General features: G+C 38.2%; 1 protein-coding gene across 1 annotated transcript; it reads right to left on the bottom strand.

The window, feature by feature from the left end:
• Nucleotides 1-9,213: 9,213 nt before the first annotated feature.
• LOC112566420 (28S ribosomal protein S15, mitochondrial-like) lies at nt 9,214-19,643 on the bottom strand. The gene is made up of 8 exons (XM_025242600.1): nt 19,413-19,643; nt 18,846-18,926; nt 15,182-15,257; nt 14,685-14,733; nt 13,941-14,025; nt 13,460-13,518; nt 11,470-11,615; nt 9,214-9,765 (listed from the first exon to the last, which is right to left on the bottom strand). The coding sequence occupies exons 1-8, from the start codon at nt 19,615-19,617 to the stop codon at nt 9,477-9,479; spliced, it is 990 nt and encodes a 329-aa protein (XP_025098385.1). The 5' UTR covers nt 19,618-19,643; the 3' UTR covers nt 9,214-9,476.
• Nucleotides 19,644-19,701: the final 58 nt, after the last annotated feature.

Here is a 19,701-nt window from a genome sequence, read left to right as displayed (position 1 = left end):
TGTACTGTTACTGTGTTTACAAAATGCACTATTCATTATTGGTAGATAACATTACAATATACATATATCAAAGACTGTATATATCTATAAAACAATAAACGTGTTATGTGGTACTTATAATAAGCGGGTTTCAATAGGTAAAAATTCATAGTACATGCATAATAAATGAAAAATGTCAGCATCAAACTGAAAGTGTAAAAGAAATGATTGTTGAAATCCTGTCACTTGTTACATTATTTTTTTAAAAATCATTGTTTGCTTTTATAAAATGAAATATTTTTAAATTCATATTTTTGAAAAGACAGCCTATTTGTTTATGAAATCTAAAAACAATGAAATTCATGTGAAAGGTATTTCCTACATAATGAGCTTATCAACAATAGTAGTGAAATCTATGTGCAGTACACTGCGGAAGTTAGAATTGATATTTCAACATTTGAAAATTAGAGTGATATTAATGATTGTGTTTTATGTTGGATACTGTAAAGAATTAAAAATAATAATAGCTTGATCACATGGTATAATCATACATGTTTTATTATTGTTTTAATGTTTTGTGGAATGATTACTTTATAAAACTTTAATGTTCAGACTATAACAACTCAGTCACAACAAACAGTTCAACTGTGCTTAAATAAAGAGGTCCAGACCCAGATCTCAGCTCCAATCCTGAAAGGTAATGGCCACTTTTTAGTTCTTTTCTCTATTACACATCTCTTTTATCTAAAATTGGCATGAATTCCACAAACTGTGCCAGATATTTTCTTCTTATAAGGATATTCAAGGCCAAAAATATGTGCAGTTTTAAACACTTAGATAAAAAAATAATTTTATATGGCTTTGTAAAATTTTTATGTGGATAATTTTTTTTCATAATGAAATGAAAAAGAAGGAAATTGTGTCTATAAATGTCTGCTAGGTGTGATCCTGATATTGATATGGGAGTCAGAAAATGAAAATGACACCTCAGAGTGGAATAATTCAGCAGTCGAGGAGCACCAGTAAACAAAATTTATATTGCAGTTACTAACAAACAGTCAGTACTTGATAGTTTATATCAGAAACATGCTAGCACAAGAATTTAAGCTGATATTTAGCTATAAAAATGATTTATGGTTTTAACTATGATTTTAGTCTCGATATTTGTCTCTAGGAATTTTCAGAAAGATGAACTGGGCACAAATCCCTTCCTGGAAAGAAAATTTATCATTCACGAAAAGAAGTTGGAGGAGCTGCTGAGTGTCTGCAGGCAGTGTAGCAACCCCTCTATCACAACTATAGATGAGTGTCACATAGAAGTCAAATTTATAACCATATGCCAAGACAGCTCCTGTGGCCATCATTACTCCTGGACATCACAGCCACACTCTTTTAGGCTTCCTAAATGTTCAACCTTTGACAAGTACACAAACACACATGTGTCTCAAATTGTCCACTTGGTTTATTGGAATCCATAACTGTGCAAGAATTAAGAAAATTATGACAAAATACATTGTTGAAACTGTTTTTAAATGCTTACAGAGCAATCAAATGAAAAATTCACATGCAGTGGAACTTGAGGAAATAAAAAGATTAAGCCACATGTCTGTATATTATGTGAAAGAAAGAAATCAGTTCTCACACAGTTTTCCTTGCATTGTTATTAGTCTGTAAGAAAATAAAGAATGAAAGGTAAATTCAGCACCAAGTATTTCAGAAATGATGTTTGTAAAATAAAAATGCCAGATGCATGCAAGATTTGTTTTGGACATAAAGATAAAGTGTGTCCCATACCTGAGTTTTAACAAATAAAAGAAATTAATGTTAACAAAGGGAAGATTTTATTTTACAATTCATGTCAGATACATGATGCATCTGATATGAAGTGTGTCCAATAACTGGATTTGGATAAATGTAACAATTTTCATGATGTATAGGGAACATTTTCTTGACAATTCACTTTTGAACTTTTACTCTACATTTTTTTATGCTTCAACATTTGTTGTGGCCATTCCTGACAATGCTCACAAATGCACCAGTCTGAAACTGTGATAAATGAATCTATGTAAATACACATTTAAACAACAAACATATAAGTTAAAAGCACAGGCATAATAACATATAAAGCAAACGTCTCTGCTTGAATTCTATCCATCATTGTTATAAAGTAAGTCATTAGTGTAATTATTCAAACTATATCCCCCAAAAAAGGCTGCAAATAGTATTATATTAAAGTCTGTTTAAAATATTTAAATACAGATATTTCAAACTATTAATTTTTTAAACTATCCTTAGGAAAGTTCACTTAAAACCCAAATTATCATATACAAAGTGAATATTCCGGTGTGTGTGAGGAAATAATTAGCATACCAAATGTAATTTTATTTTTTAAATACACTACGAAGTGAATTCGTCAACAACAATGCCCAGTGTAAAGAGTTTGAGTGCATTATGTTTATTTAAAGTGCTTGAAGGTAAAGCATGCGTTCACTTTCTGTTCCCGTGCACACAGTATGACTTACTTCTATAGTCCTACCAGAGATCTGTCCCTACAGATCTCTGGTCCTACGTACCTGCTTTGTGCTTCGACTGCTGCAACATTTTCCTCGTCCTCCGAGGATGTTCAGTCGATTGTGAGCTGATGCAAGTGGTTCAAATTGGTAAAATTGAACATTATTCATGGCCATCTCGATAGTTAATGACTTTGGAGATCACAAATCCAACTAAGACACCACCGATCACTATCCTAGCAATGACCACAGACACTTCCTGTCGTTTGTGACGTCACAAAAGACTCGTCTGCTTGACTCATCTCGGAAGCTATCGTAGCTACTCGGCGGAAGGACACAAGGGTCGATTTCACTGGATTTTTTCGATTTTTATAAACATCGGCAACCGAAATAGTGCTAATAAGTGGTAATTAAGTGAGAAACGAATCCTTCATTTCTCCTGTATCGCTCTCGTGCTCTGTAATTCTAACTAAATCTATTTTTGAAACGTTTGACTGTCGCCACAGCCTTATCACTACCCTTTAGTATCCCTTTAAGTCGTGTTTCTCAAAATATAAGTACATCTTAGTATGGAGACAATAAACTGACAGATGGGATCAGCGAACGGAAAATAAAATGATGAAACGAGAGGCTCGAGACAAAAAAGTTTGCAGATGACGAGGCGCTCTAACACGCAGGGTAGTAGCACCCATGAACAAACTCTCGAGCTTTGAGGGTAAAGCAGATGTACACACAATCTTTAGCCACGGGCTGCAGACGATCCACACCCACCAGATGACAAAGGTCTGTTATCCTTTAATTTCTGCTGACGGGCAAATCTTTTCCATGTGCATGGTGTCTGGAAAACTGTTTTGCGAGTCTTTTGTGGATGGGTGGAGAAAATGAGAAAGGCAAGGTTATAAAAGGTGAAGTCGTCCGAAAATAACTCATGCAGATCCCCGGCGGCCAACGTCACAGTTTACAAAGAAGGAAAAAAAAATAAAAAAATAAAAGAAAGAAGAAAACCCCACCCCCTTCCCTAGCCAAAATTTAAGAACGGTGAGAAACTATTTAAAAATAAATTTTTATAATGCCATCCATCAAGGGGATCACTACCTTTGAGCACTTTTCAAAACTACTGATCGTTGTTACAATAATAATAAAAAAAAACAACACAGGACTGTTATCAGCAAGAATGCCATTTTAATATATCTTCCAAAGAACGTTATCAGCTCTACGACTTTTAAATTCTCCTCTACTGATCGTCCTTATCTGTATTAAGAAATGTCAATGTCAGAAGTGCTTTAATTAGATTAGATGTCTCCCTAGTAAAAGTCCGTACCCTTAGGTACATATACGTTATCTTCTGATTTGTATTGTCCATTTCATACAGATATAGACAGAGCATGTCTGTCCCATGTATACCGACCCTCGTGATTTACATATATTTGAAATTTTACAAATATCCGTATTGTTTCAGTTACTACTCAGCATCAGTACTGTAATAGGCAGGAACGCTTTATCTTTTGAAGACGATAGTGATACTCAACAATGCTTTGTAGATATCTGCAATTTTGAGACTATGTTATGTTAACTTTATTGTATGTTTTATAAATAACTGTTATATGGACCGATGGCATTAGCAATAAAAGATGGTCCATGTTAATGCTTGAAAAATAAACCATGCCTGAGCTCTTATTTCTTCTGGGAGGTAGTCTATCCTTTGTAAACATATGTAACAAGCACACTTGCAACAGTACTTTTGTTTCTTTTTTTGCCTGTTACAAACGGCATCAGAAGTGGGACAAAGAGGTGTTGTTTGCCGAGCAGCTTCTCCCATGACCAGAATAGTGTGGGAAGAACTTTCGCATCATATTTCAGTTCGTAAATGTGTCCATAAAATCCAGAGATTCTAAACGAAGTTTTATGTGCGGACGAGGAGATACAAACGCTAATGCAGCTCCAGCTTGGATATAAGATGTTTGGTCGATCTGACTTCATGATAGATAAACTACACCGAAGGATGAATGCCTTTCTGCCAGTCTGAAACTTAGCTCTGATCTGCCAGGGGCTGGGTGTGGGGATGCTGCCAAGCCTAAAGTAACGACAGGTCCCGAGGAAACATAAATGTTCACGCTGACAGGACTGACCATCATTCATGGCCATTTAAAAAAATTTCTGGTTCCTGAGTTAATGATGCATGTTTGCATGTTTGTTGCATGTATACACACTGCTGAAAAATCTTTTATTTCAGCTGGCACTATCGGAAACCGAATTCAGCTTTCCTACGCCTGTTCTGTCTGCGATAAGAAAGTTGTCGAGCTATCAGTCCTGTGTCTTTTTCAAAATAGCAAACACGAGTAAAGACAGTTTAATGATTTATGCAGCCTAAGGTTTGCGACCATGCTGAAAACAGTTGATTAAGTACACTGGATATAAACAGCTAAGAAAAAGCCATACGTAACACTTCGAAAAAAAACTTTCTCCTCGACATTTTAAAAAAAATTTTTAACTCTTCTTTTTCATTATCTGCGCAAAACAGTAAATTTCATAGCTTTGACAGATTTCTGACAGACTTCTGGCGGTGATGGACAGGAACGCCCTTCGCTCCATCTGCCCTGACAGACCCGAGAGATGTGCTTCAAGGTTGTGGTGAAGTTTTATACCTCACTGGCGGCGCCTCGGAAATCGTCCGACATTTGGTGCATTCGTTCTACCCTGGCTGCTGCTACAGATATTTTTCTCGATGTGTATCAAGACATTTTCTTGATATGTATCTGTGGCTGTTGCCATTGGCAATAGTAACTGCTCCTTCCTTTCCCAACAGCTCTTGAGAATAAATAAAGGTAGCAATATGTGTGCGTGTACATACAGGTCAAGCTGTGGAACTTGCATTTCAAAGCATCGAACGCTGAACAGGAAATGAACAGGAACAGAATGTCATGTTTGAACGCCATATCCGTTATGAATTTATATCCACTGCCTATCCCAGAGGCCCCGACAGCGGACTAAACGGGCCAATTTTGTGCAGTTCATTGCCGAGTTGAATGAATTAACAATGTGAGCCAGAACTCCAGGCTGAGCTATACTTAATGAGTTAATAATGTGCAGTCAAGACCCGCACCCCACCAAGCTAACCGGAACTGTGTGAGCCAGGCTAAATGAGTTAATAATATACTGACAGGCCATGAGAGAGCTACGATGTGGATCAGATATTAGAAACCCAAAATCTAAACATCATATAAAATATAATGTAATAAGAAATACAGTATTAATTACAGTGTCCGATATTATTGCTAGGAATCTCCATCACCTCTCTACCACTGACTTTTCGTTCTTTGCACTGATTCCTAAATGACACAGAGCTACCTTTTAGGGTGAGGCCTGGTAAATCGTGAGTTTCTACTCTGAAAAGATGTAGCATGCAAAAGTTGTAGTGTGTAGAACAATGGTCTTGGTGTCGGCACAACTCGACGCCTATACATAACGGACCAGTGTTTAGGGTGTCAGATGGGAACAGTCTTTGACATTCATCGAAAATATTTGCAAGGAATTTGCTGTGAGGAAGACAAGTACTCTCTACGTAGGCTACAACACACACATTCTCTCTTTTTTTTCCCACCCCCCCCCCCGTCTATTAATTTATTACTTTGCCCACAAGATACACAAGCTAGCATGGCAGAACCCACTGAAGAGAAAGGAAGGTAGAGGCAAGTTAGGTTAGGCTTTGTTATGCAGCTTCACTTTTAAGTGCTGCGTGAGGGAAAGCCCCATCCCCCATCTCACAAGCACGCACCACTGTTCCCATAGAAACCGTCGTTAAGCCCCCCGACTTCATTTCTCCGATGAAAAGTTCTGAAATGAATACTCACTTTGTACTGTGTGAAAGGCATCCCAGAGTGAGAGAGAAAGACAAGAGAGAGATGTACAGACTAGGGGAAGAAAGAGGAGTGAATGGAAAGATAATTGCAAACTGATGTCTGTACAAATCTATGGGAAGGCAATTTAGAAATTAACGAGCACTTGATAAAACGCAGGGGAAGAATGTAATGAAGTGATGATGTATTTTCCCCCTCGGAGTTGACGCTCACGCAAAATCATCGGCGTCAGACATCAATCACCAACCACGACATAAAGGCTGTGTGTGTGTGAACACTCCTTACTAAAGCAGGCAGAGTGGACTGCAAAGACAACTGAAAAGTGTCGCACTGATTGCGGACGATCAGTTGACAAAGGGCGAACTACTCAAACCACGAGCAAACTCTGTTTTTTTTTTTGCTTTAATGATTATCTCCCTTAATTACCACATTTTAAAAAAAATGATCGGTGCACCGCTGTTGTTGTTCTACGATGTACACTACCTTTTTCGTCTACAGCTCTTCAGCCATAGAATGGAAGGTTCTGGTTATGGAGTGGGCTTGCTATGTACATAGCAGAATTGAAGAAAAAAAAGGTGGTCCTTCGCAAATGAAAAGCAAAATACCCCGTTTAATGTACTTTAAAACACAGGAGGCTAATGCACGAATGAGTCATCCAGTCTGCAAATCAATCAGCCAGTTAATCAGTTTGCATTTTCTTGTTTGATGCCAGATTCCTTTGAAGCAGAATGAAGAACGTGGGTCTCAAAGACGTTCAAAGAAGAAACAGGCCGCCCACCACCTATCTGCTGTCTAATAATGAAGGCTATCTACTTGAAAGAAATCCGAGTCAAAGAAAAAGTTGCTAGACACGGTCATTAAACTAACACCGATTTGGTTCTAGGTAAAGCCAAATGGTGAAGGCAATGTAATTCAAATCGTAGAAGATAGTCTACATCTTTCTTTGAGAATCAGTCGTCACTATTAGTTTCTCATTATCCTTCCTTCATAATTCTTCTCTTCCTCACGCCGATATTGAGATGCTCTCAGACACAGACTGGAGAGGGAGAGGGAGAATTTCTTTTACTCCGGGTTAGCAGCTAAGGCACAACACCCAGGATAAGGGCAAGATAGTATCCTCTGAGACCGGGGTGGTCAAATTGTAGTGACGTGCGAGGTTCTTTTTTTAAATGAACTTACAACTTCTATAATCAAATAAAGTTCAGGGGTGGGGTAGGCGGTGGTGCGATGCACGTTCCCTTTATTTTGTTCTCGCTGGAGCAGATAAATCATTTTATTTTGTTAGACTTCGTACTTGCTTGTCATCACCACCTCGTCTGCTCAACCTTTCCTTCTCCACCCCACTTTTCCCCCAGTTGGAGGAAGCAGGCTTTGTCTGACGCTTGTCTCATCTCTGCTGACGTCCAAGCCTGCGTTCCTGGACACCTAGAAGTAGGCCAGCCGATCGATCCATTCTCCCAGACGCGTGCGTCTGAAACGCCAGCAGCAAGCGAATTAAGAGATTCCTGGGCCTGGTTGCATGTACCTTCGAACTATATTCCACGCATAAACAGTGCCCATATATTTCAAGGGAGAGAATGACTCTACAGGTGATTTAATGTACGGTTAAAAAAAAAAAAAACCAAAAATCAATGATACCGAATGCTCGTGCAAACCACCCCAGAAATGTAACAAAATGTTTTTTTAAAAAATGAGAAAAACTTTTAAGAGAGAAACAAGTCTCGGTACTGAAAAAGCGCCATGTAGCTGACGAACAAATGACGTCAGCTCTGTTCGTTTTTGGGAAAAAGTGATTTCATCGTGAATGCTCTTGCGACTCCACATGCCTTTCTTGGTGTTGCACGAGAAGTCTATTCACAGGCGTGACACCTCGTGCAAATGTGTGCTTGCTTGAAAATACGCGCATTTCAGCATAACTGTCGGGTAGCTGTTGGCACAAGCAGCTTTTATCTTGCGTACACGAGGGTTGGAGGTGTGGGGTGGGAGCGCTGGGCTCGTTTTTCTCGTCTGCTTCCTCCGCGTGGCTGAACCTGGAGCGACCCTTGACACCTCCCTTGCAGCAATCGGTCGTGCCATAGCACCACCACTGCTGACGTCAGGCTTCCATCAGGTGACAAGTGTGCAGCTGTCACAGTAACCACTGATTGTCCTCAATTGTCAGAACTGCAATGGGCAGGACATTACATTTCGCATACCACAGGAATAATCCATCATTGTCATGACCCTTATTATCTGCCATCCAACCAGTATGCAATCTGCGACCCTCTGCCCCACCCACCCCCTCACCTCATAATCCGCCATGCAACTTTATATGCAGTTGTGATCAGTTATGCTCCACCCTACCCTCACCTTATGCAGCATAGCAACTGCCATGCACCGCTTATGCGGCTATCAACTTCCTTATGTTGTATCCTATTTCAATGTAAAGCATCTTCAGATGAGAACACATATCAGGCATCCTGCTGATGCTTGTAATCATGGAAACCTGGCATGTCTTGTTGGCATCATTTAACATGGATGGTATGCTGATGCTGTGACAAAATGGCTCTCAGAGGAGAGGAAGTAACGAAAAGAAACATGACAGACTAAAATATTTCTAGCAAAAGACTATAAATATGCCACATCAAACATACTACTGATACTTCTACTATTAAAAAAGAAAGAAAAAAACCTTCACAGCAAAAACCACAATTGTCAAATGTAAACAGGACGAAAACACAAAGAAATTCTTGCAGATATCTGTTTGATAGTTTAAAAGAGCTTCAAGATATACTCAAGTTTTCTAATTTGCTTCATACAGAATATAAAACTAATTTTATGCCTTCTGATAACGATCATTTATGGATTTCAAACAAAGCAAAAGTCACTGTGCAGATATTTAGCTCTTTTATGCAACTTACAAAACATTCAGGTACAGCCAAAACAAACAACAAAAAACAACATATCCCAGAAACAACTGTCAAAACAGTATGAAGAGCAACATCACAAAGGATGAAAAAGTCACTTTTACCTCTGTGATCTGCCTGTACATATAAAGATACGTAACCCAATAGAGGACATCTACTTGCACACAAGTGTCTGATCCCAAAGAGTAGACTAAACAATTGTTGCTGCTTTGCAGCATTTGCTTCTAGAACACTTTCCCTTCTTTCGCCAACTCTTGCCGTTCTTCCCAGGTGTAGATGCGTGGGTATATCTTGCCTTCCCGTTTCCGCTGAAGGCCTTTCTCAAACATTTCTCTGTCCAGCTGGAAGCGAGCAATGTCTTGCTCTATTTGCTTCAGAGCCTCCTCCTTGTAATTCTTAAACTCTTCCCATTCATTCTCCAATTTTTGCCGATACTCTGCAATCTTCTTTAACCGGAGATCATTGGCTTTCTTCCACACCCTCTCTTTGTGCTTGAATTTTTTAGTAATTTGCCTACCATTGAAAAAAAGCATGTTTACCAACAGTAAAATTGCACCAAAGATTTCTTATTTCATGCCTCACCTCTCATGTCACTAATTATAGACATGCTACAAGCAGCAAACATAATCTATTTTAATTCTATTTGAGTAAAAGAGTGGGAAGCATTGGTGTCTTGAAAATCTCTAACAGCATGAAAAACAGCAAGATAGAAAATAGGTGCCATAACAGACAGCTGTTACAGATATGCATGCAAAGCAACCTTAATGAAGATGAGCATTTCATGCTGTTTTTTTTTAAAGCTGTTGGGGACTAATCTGAGACTTTCCTTGCCTTGCCTTTTCTCCCTTTATGTCTGTGACCCAATAACCAGCTGCCATATAACTTCAGAAAGCTCACATACACTGCAGAAGATCAAAGGCCTCCCTCAGCGAAAAAGTTTTTAGAAAGCTCAGCTTCCACTTGCCTATGCAAGGCTTGCTTCTCATCAGAATGCATACTGCAGGGATATTGCAGGAATATGTATATATAAAAAGCTATGGTATTAAACCCCCTTAATTTTTTTTTTTTACAACTCCTTCCTGGCTTCCAAGAAACTTCTTTGTGTGAATTAAACAATATTCTCATGGTTCTAACTCTATGCAGTAAACACTTGAGAAATGATTACATAGGCACAACAAAAGAATTTCTGAGGTAGCGTGAGATGTTTTAGATTCCTTTTAGTGTAGTCAAATGTCTGTACCTTGCCTATAAACCCACACTTAAACAAATATTCATGGCTCTTCATGCTTACTTCAAAATGCACTCATTTCTACTAGCCTATCTACCCAAGATTTACATTACATAAACAAATAAAATAAACATTTGCTCTTGGTGTTAGTTTTACCTTTCCTACTGTTTGATTCACTGTTTAGATTTCGGTCTTTCACTTTCTGCCTACTGTATCGTTTCATATTTCTTCTTCTCTTTTTCTGTGTCTATATTAATCTAAATCTAAAATGTCTGCGACAAAAGAATGTTTATACAATGACAATAAGGCACACACCCACACATGGGTGTGTGCATATACACATGCACACAGTGAAGGTTGTGAGTCCTCTAAAAACAATAACAAAAGATTTCAATTCTGCACTTCCAGAATAATGAAATCACAACATATTTATTAACTGTGCCACTCAAAATTGCAAGAAAAAACCGCACAGGAATAGTGTGACACAAAAATAAAGATGATATTACTGGATTTGCAGACATATAGTGAGGATTATTAAAGGGCAATTGTACAGCACATCTCACTTGGCAGTGAGCTCGATACGTTTTACAAAAAAGTACAACAAAGATATACAACAGGACAATTAGGATTTGGTTTTCTCATGGACTGAAAGGGTAATGGAAGCTCAGGTTTGTCCATTCAACCTTGTGTTGCCTGTACATAGAATGACTTCACTGTGACCCTGTCCTAACAGTAAGAGTGCATGTGTCTGTAAATTTACTTTGTGTACGAGTGGGTGAGTGTTGTACAAGTGTGTCTGTTATATGTAAATATGGGTGAATAATTGTTGATGATTTAGTCTGTTTATTATTTATGTAAAGTGCTCTGAGAAAATTATTAGAAAAGTGCTATATAAATCCTCATTATTACACAATGTAAGATTTCAGACAGAATATAGAAAGGTGAACAAGGACTCATGATGCCAAAACAGAATGTATTAATTTACTGACCCGTAGTAATCTGGTGGCAACACATAGCGAATCTGTAGCTCCTTCAGCAGCCACATGAAGCGTTGGTAGTCTTCCTTCCGCAAAAACTTCAGGAGTTTTTTACGTCCTTGGATTTTCTCTATCAGCTGAGATTTTGCATGCTTGTCCTGCACAAATAATGTGTCAGTATTGACATTCATCAAAGATCTGTCCTAAAGTTTGAGCTACTTAGTAATTATTCTTTGGAACCTAACAGTTTGTGCATAATTAGCCATGCTAACAAGTGATGGCTAGTGAAGTCCTGCAGCTCTGCAACTCCTGGTGCTCAGATCCTGTACATTCAAATCTCAGATCATCAAATATTACCAAAGAGAAAATTTTAGTGTCCATTCTGCCTGTGTGATCCTGTTAATGGCACCCTGCTTTCAATATTTGTTTAAATCACAACAAACAATGGACTGCCACGCAGAAAGCAACGATTAACTGACATGGGTAACAATAACTAGTACTAATAATAATATTTTATTTATGCAGCTTTTTTTCCCACCATTAAAGATGGGCTCAAAGCGATTTACTAAAAAGAAAAACGCACAAACATTCTAGCAGTAAGATCATCATGCTAATTTTACAATCACTGAGAAATAGCAAGGACTGAAATACATGTACTGGAGATACTGAAATACATGTACTGTTCAAGGACTGAAATACATGTACTGGAGACAAGCATCAGCATGTTGAGGTAGTCAGTTCACAAGCGCTAGCCTCCACAACTCTCTCTCCACAGTCATAGAAAGACATACCTGTCCGCTAGCTGATCTTAAAACATGGCTAGCCTTTACACACCTATGTATGACATCTTTGCTAGAAAGTTTCACTGTATTGTGCCACCTGACCGCCCTCTAAGTATGGATCAAGAGAACATTAAATAGCTACTATTACCATTAACATCTTTCTCCCCAAGTGAGAGGGGAATGGGACAGCATGGGGTGGACTGGTGTGAAGAAATAAAGCCATTCTCATTCATTTGAACCGTAGATGCAAAGTACCTTATGTGTGAACAGCAGATTATTAATCAGCACAATATTAAGTCCAATTTCATAATTGTAAGGGCCTTTAATAATTAATTAGCTTAAAACAACAATAATGAGCTAGTTTATTTCTGTGACAGTACAATATATTTTATGTCCTGAAATGATGTATGGATAGTCTCCTAGTGCTCGGAAAATTGTTTCCTCTCTCTTTGTGTGTGTGAGAGGAGGGGGGGGGGAGAGATTGTAAAAAAATTGTAATATAAAAATTGATTTCTTTATTATATAAAAAAATAATAATCTATTACAAATTTCTAAACACATCATGGTAAAATTTAAAGGCAGCAGGCAAAGCCTCACTCTGTATATTTCGGTTTCTGAAATGATTCATTACTGTAATAGAATATAGTTGTGTGACAGCTTTACAGATATTTATTAACGTACATTTTGCATCGGTGCAAATTTTCCCACTTGTAAGGTTCTCTCTGCCAAATGATATTTTGGAATCAATGTCTGATGATGCAACATGTATCTTTTATGCTGATTTTCTCCAAGCCTGGCAAAAAAAGTTTAAGCTTACAAAAAGTCGTGGCAGTGATGCTTGTATGTTTTCGCTTTCATGTCCATCATGTTGGAGTCTAAGATTGAATACAGATCATTTATCTAAAATCATGATATGAAATTCTCTTTTTGTGTCACTTGCAATTAATGATTTTCATCCTTTGGCATTTATCCCTGCCTTTTTAAAATTTACTGTTGCAACAGTTTATAACACAGCAGCAATCTTATCCATCCACCTCTTTACATTCGTATATCTTGGTAAAAGCAGATGAGTGGGTACAAACTGGCCTCTACTTCCGCTTTAACCACCTACAAGTGTGTACTATACATGCACTGAATAATTGACGAAATACCCTTATTACATGCAAATACTAGATATATTTACCTATTTTTTAATATTCATTCAGGTTGCAAAGTCTTACCTTTCTTAATTCTATAACATGTGGGATCATGTTGCGAATATCCACTGTCAACATTGCCACTGACATTTTCAACAAACAGAAAGAAGCAAATTATTAGACTGTATGAAAAAAATAAGGCGGCCAAGCCTTAAAAAGACATGTGAGTCAAAGGGCATGCTCTCCTTGTCACTGTTCATAACCTAAAGACCTCATAGGGTAAAATTTATCTCACAATAAATGGATTTGAAACACAATTTTATGAATTATAACTGCACAGTCTTCTGTAACACACATATGGGATGTAGAAAAAACTTATTAAATACGAGCAGGGGTAACTTCCATCCAAGTTCCAATATCAATACAAACTCTTAGACAGAAAAATTAATATCATGTAGTTAATATAGTCAGATATGTAGTCAGATGGACCAATTCTTAATAAGTGTTATTGTTATAATAAATAAGGGTTGAAACAACCATGAAAACTTGCAAATAGAAATCATACCTAGCATCTCTCGATGAGCTTCTGGTCCAAACAATTTTAGAATCCTCTCTCTCATTAATTCCTTACGGTGGATCTTTTTGTCTTCCTGGGACAATTAAAAGAAGTTATTTAAAAGACTGTTCCATTATTTGTTGTATATTAGTCTAAGTTGTTTGCTTGGCATAAAATCTTCAGCATTCATTCACTCCCATACCATCATCTTTATTTCCTATATCAATAAATCTTCCCTTTCACTAAAAATGAAAATTATCATTAAAAAAAAAAAAATTACAGTGAAAGTTTGGTGTTCATCGATAATCTGTTTGAAAACAACTGGTGAAATCCAAAACCAAAGAAAACTGAGCCCATTATTTCCATTTGAATCAATGCAAATCCAACTAATTCGTTCTAGAAATACGTACCAAAACCATATTGTAGAGCATAAATATCTTGTTTAATACTAAAAACAATAAGAAATTAATGCAAAATGAATGTAAAAGACTGATGTGCCAGTCCTCTTCCCCAAACAACAGATTTAACAGACACTAGTGGGAAAGTATGGGAGATAACAATTCTGGAAGTCGTTTGTCAAACAATCCTCTCCAAAAGTAAAGAAATAACTTAGTACACTACTAGAGTGATTCACAATAAGAAAAGCACAAAGCACATTGGAACGTCAAAGAAAACTGAGGTCTCACTGTATCTGTTAGAAAATAAAGGAAATATAACAAGAAATCTTCAAACAGCAATGCAAAGATTACCTACCCCAGAAGCAAAATTCAGACTGCACAATCTTTTCACGACTTCAGGAGCACTGAAAATAGAATGGTCTGTAAATGAATAATCAGATTACAAACAAAGATTTTGAGCTTGACAAACATGTTACGTGTGACCATGCTGCCAAATCGGCTTTGCATAAGAGATTTTGTAGTGACCTTCATACCGAAAAGCTTTGTATGTGACTTATTTATTGTGGCTATTGAAGTCTACTTAGGTAAAAAAAGAACTGCTGGGAAGTGAGGTGACCCCACTTACCTGGAGGCCAGCATTTGTGACAGCAAAATTTTCAGCATTTCCCAACTTTCCATCATCATCCTCCCAAAAGCAGGCAGCATGCTACACTACAGTTTAACTGCATGACTAGTAGCTGAAGTCCTGTTTCATATGTTGTGAAGTATGCAATTAGGGAAGATTTCACTTAAATCACAAAAAGGCAGACAACTTTTTAGTTGACAAACAATAATTGTCAGAAATCAATTTACCTCTCCAGTTCAGCCAGGCCTTTGAAGTGGGTGTGTGTCTCTTCAGGATTCAGGCTAGGCTGTGTCACCAGATCACCTAGAAATACCATTTTTGGTAGTAAAATTTCTTTCTTCAAGTTTTTACCAGATGACATGATTATATGGAGATCACTCTCTAGCTACCTCAAATCCAACTGTCTAGTCCCGTTCTGTTCTAACAACCCCAGAAAGGTAGGGAGATAAGTTCAGCTCACCCCACCATCCCCACATGCCATGCTGGAGAATACTCCTCTCTCCAGTTTTTTGCCTAGACAGAGTCTGAAACCCAGTGTGGGGAGGCTGGAGGGTGCCAGCTGTCAAGTCAACATTTTACTATTAAAAATGGTATTTTTTTTTCATAGTGTACCAGATGACATGACTAGATGGAGAATAACTAACAGGTGGATGGAGAGGCAGCATAATGGTATGCTAGGTGAAATAAGCAAAAATGGTATACTACTAATCCAGCAGGGCTGTAGGCTGTGAGGCCATCTTGACTGCGCTACAGTGAGGCAGCCTTGGACCGCCCAAACAGCCCTGTGTCTGCGAAATGCTGTGCTGCCAAGACACAGCCGATTTCATCAAAGGAGTCAGAGTTGGATGCAAGGTCCTGCAGGCAGAACCTGGCAAATGTCAAGTTGAAATTTTATACTGTCTCCTGAATAAAATCTTTCAGGGCTACCTTCAACCAAAAAGGTTAGACTAGTGGCAACCGCTCGAACCTCATGCGCTTGGGCACAAACTAGAGATGCTGCTGTCAAAGACAGCCCTATATAAGCTGCCTTAATGACTGCCTTGATTCAGGCCATGATAGATAGTATTGAAATATCTGTCTTCCTATCTCATACTGGTAAGAATACAAGCAAATGCCCCTTTTTGCGTGTGACTGACCTCTTGAGGCAAATCCACAGCATTCTCACCAGATATTAGAGCCTAACCGGCTCCTTTGGGCACAACCTTGGTAATGAAAGCAGTGTAACTTCCTGGGACCCTGTGCTGGGTGTCTATACTTAGCCAGGAACCTGGATGGGTTAGAAGGGATACAGGACCATCCCCACAAAACAGAAGATAAGAAGGATTCGAGGAAAGAGCATGAATCTCAGATACTCGAGCTGCAGAGGATAATGTTACTGAAAAAAACACGTTTTTCAGATTGGGGTTTTTGGAGGATTCATTTGTACGGCCATACTTAAACCAAATGCATGCAACATGACTTTGTTTAGCTAGCATGGCTAATTCTGTTTTAATTATCCAGTAAAGGCAGAGGAACCCTTTTACCGGATTAATTATCCATAGCTTCAGTAAGCAGTGAAATAAACAACAGAACTTGAGACAGATGCTGCTACAACGTATCTGTCGTCTATAGTCATGAGGGTGCTTAAAAACAGTCAAACTGAAGTGAAACAACGAATGTGCATCCCTGTTCAAACTTTACTTCCCTAAGGTTGGATTAAAAGCTGAATTCCACTGATGGCCACAGTGTGCCAACTGAACGATAGCATATGTAATCTAGCACCTGGCAGCCAAGAGGCTTTTATTATCTAGGAAATGTGTCTTTTACAAATCAATAGCCAGTGGCAATTAAATTTAAAAAAACAGATGAATATCAGTGACTTAAACGATGCTGCTTAACCACTCGGTCACTTACAGTAGATTGTCTAGCACCAATTCGCTGGCAAGAAAGTTGCTGAAATTCTGTCAAGCTCTTTAACAAACACAGATGTATTTCACATAAGGGTAGTCAACAAAAGCAACTGCAAAACTATGCATGAAGTAAGGAACCTGTCATTGAAGGTTACCCAAGTATGTCATCCCCCACCCCTACCCTTGCTGGCCATGAAGCCTCATGTCACACACTGACCTGGGGTTGGGTGGAGGTGATAAGCCACGGCCACTGACTGTGCAGCCATGAATGAAACGCAGTGCATGGAAGGAAACAGCATGCTTTGCAAACAAACACATTGCAAACACTGTTTCAAGACACACACCTTCTACTCTTTTCTCACTTATTCTCACTTAATCTAAAAAAAAAGTGCACTAGACGCCATTAGTACCCCTTAAACGCCATTGGAAGAGGCATAAAAAAACTTGCTTTTGAATGGCCACCCTGCCTGATCCCTCTATTTCTTTCTCTAGAAGAAAAATGTAGCGGTGCGGTGTAACCACTGTAACTCAGTGTAGAGGGACGAGACGTCAATGGCTATCTTAGCCTTACCTTATACTGCTCTTAAGATAGCAAGCCAAGGAGTTTACTTTCCTGCCGAAGTTCATCTTTGACCACCTGCATGCCACCTTGTCCCTTTTCTGGTAGAAGGAGCGGCAAACTTTACAAAGAATAATAAGCAGGACAGGTAGTACAGCAAACATGTTAGATAGCAGGTAGACTTCACCGCACTTCACAGGCCATGCATGGCATATTCCAAGAGACAAGGTAGCTGACGCATGTCTTATCTGCATAACGCCAGGTGAAAAACTGGACTGGAAAGGAGTACTCACTGACATGGCAGGTGGGGATAGGGGACGAGCTGAATTTGTGTCCCTACTGTTCTGGGGTTGTTAGACTGGAACAGAACTGGACAGCTGGAATTGAGGTAGCTAGAGGGTGATCTCCACATAGTCATGTCATCTGGTACAGTACAAAGATATCAACAGGATGTCAAAACTCAAATAAGCAACATTAACATATGAAAAACTGTGTTACTTTTGCCTGCATTTTGAATAAAAATTTATGAAATAATAACTATCTCTGTAGGCTCCGTATTGTTACAAAACACAACTTGTCCTTATATATAAACACTTTATTTCTCGCTCTGAAAGTCCACTGCTAGTAACCTCATTGTAAACACTTCACTTCTTTCTTTCACAGTCCATCACTAACAACCCCATCGAAGGCTAGCAACTCTATTTGCTGCTTACTAATTCCTTTCCCAAATTTTACTTTGCCTCTCCTGCCCCTAGCAACAATGGTTTCCACCATGGCAGGAAGTCACTGTCATTGCATTCTAATTCACTAACCCCCTAGACTACAACAGGGTCAAATACCTAGCTTGGTCACAGACTGCTAAACAGAATACATCAAGTTTCACCACTATTCAAGAATATGAGTTTGCTCATAGTTGAATAAACATCTGAGCAAGTCTGGTACATGAAACTGTTATGCAACAGATACATTACTAAAGCTTCAGCCAAACACATTATTTATCAGTAGGTATTTACTGCCGAATAATTTTTGCTGCCTAAATAAACACTGCAACTGACTTATTCATATTGCATAACATGACAATACATTTTCGGTGTTTTCTGGTAAGAGTAGAAAATTATTTTTTAAAATGTAACTTTTGGCGCTCTTAACAAAACTAAATGCATATTAGTGCTATCCCAGTCATTAATCACAAAAGCGGTTTTTTGTTCTTGCAAATTATTAGAGATTACATCTGAGTGTGTCCATACATTAGCTGGTATCCAACACAAAACAGAAAGTGAGCAAGTGTGGAAAATTGGCTTGTGTAACTAAAGAGATTTTCTGGACTAATGCAGTATCATGCCAAAGATTACACATTTGTGACATATGACTAATAGCCTTGCATGCTATAAAGCTTGTGTGAATGATCCCAATGTTAATATAAACAATGAAAAGGTAGATTACCTGAATAACGGAAAGTAAGCTTGTCCCTCTTAGGTACCACTCCTCCTCTATAATAGAATCTTTGCTGAGATAAAGTGAACACTGAAAAAGATAAAAATGAGTAAGAAAGAATTTTGTAAAATAAGAGTTGGATGCATGAATGATATTAAAATAATCCAAACACTCCTGTTAAGAAGAAAAATTAGTCATATTCCAAAACTGTAAAATCTACAAATAATCACAATCGCCTGCCTCCCATATCTTCTTTACTATTTATTTCCCTTTTTGTAAAACGGCCTTTCCCACAAAACCAAGTGTAGCTATTGGTACACAGACAAAGTCACTGACTATAAGAAACTAGACAAGACAAAGGGGTGCATAACAGAATAGTACATTATGGTATCTAAAACCATACACTCGACCTTGTTTTATTTACAACTGAGCAACTAAGCTGCAGAAGGCAGAGATGATTTCATATTTCCGCTAATTCAGATGCCTATTACTTAAGCATTTTATTTTGTATTTATGATACACTAACAAATATACAACAAACTGCTTGATTTGATCATTTTTTTTAAATCACATTACCTGCTCCTGCTGTTAAGCTGGGTTTCATAGAGGACTTAAAATAGGAAATGTCTTGTAGGGAAGGCGCGACCGTTTGTCTCTCAACATTAGATGCAATGAGACCGAAGAAGCTTTGTCCTTTTGTGAGAGTCGAAACGCTTCGAACATTCCAACATAAATTCCTAAATAAATGTTTTAATGCAGATAACTCGTTGAACACTGCCATTTTCGCGACCTAAACCGGATATACATAACCGGATATAGAATTAGGGTGTGGGGGGGTAACCTCAAGGTCATTGCCTAGGAAGTC

The sequence above is a fragment of the Pomacea canaliculata genome, linkage group LG6 (genome assembly GCF_003073045.1).
Source record: "Pomacea canaliculata isolate SZHN2017 linkage group LG6, ASM307304v1, whole genome shotgun sequence".
In the NCBI taxonomy this organism is placed as follows: domain Eukaryota; kingdom Metazoa; phylum Mollusca; class Gastropoda; order Architaenioglossa; family Ampullariidae; genus Pomacea; species Pomacea canaliculata.
Note: the sequence above shows the minus strand (reverse complement) of the source record. Positions and strands in the feature narration are given on the sequence as shown.

Excerpts from the sequence above, each read along its gene's own strand:
- LOC112566420 (XM_025242600.1), bottom strand. The coding sequence starts at position 19,617 with ATGGCAGTGTTCAACGAGTTATCTGCATTAAAACATTTATTTAGGAAT. Across the intron at positions 15,258-18,845 it reads GCTTACTTTCCGTTATTCAG|GTGATCTGGTGACACAGCCT; the intron begins GTAATCTACCTT and ends TGGTATTTCTAG. Across the intron at positions 9,766-11,469 it reads TTGCCACCAGATTACTACGG|GCAAATTACTAAAAAATTCA; the intron begins GTCAGTAAATTA and ends TTTCAATGGTAG.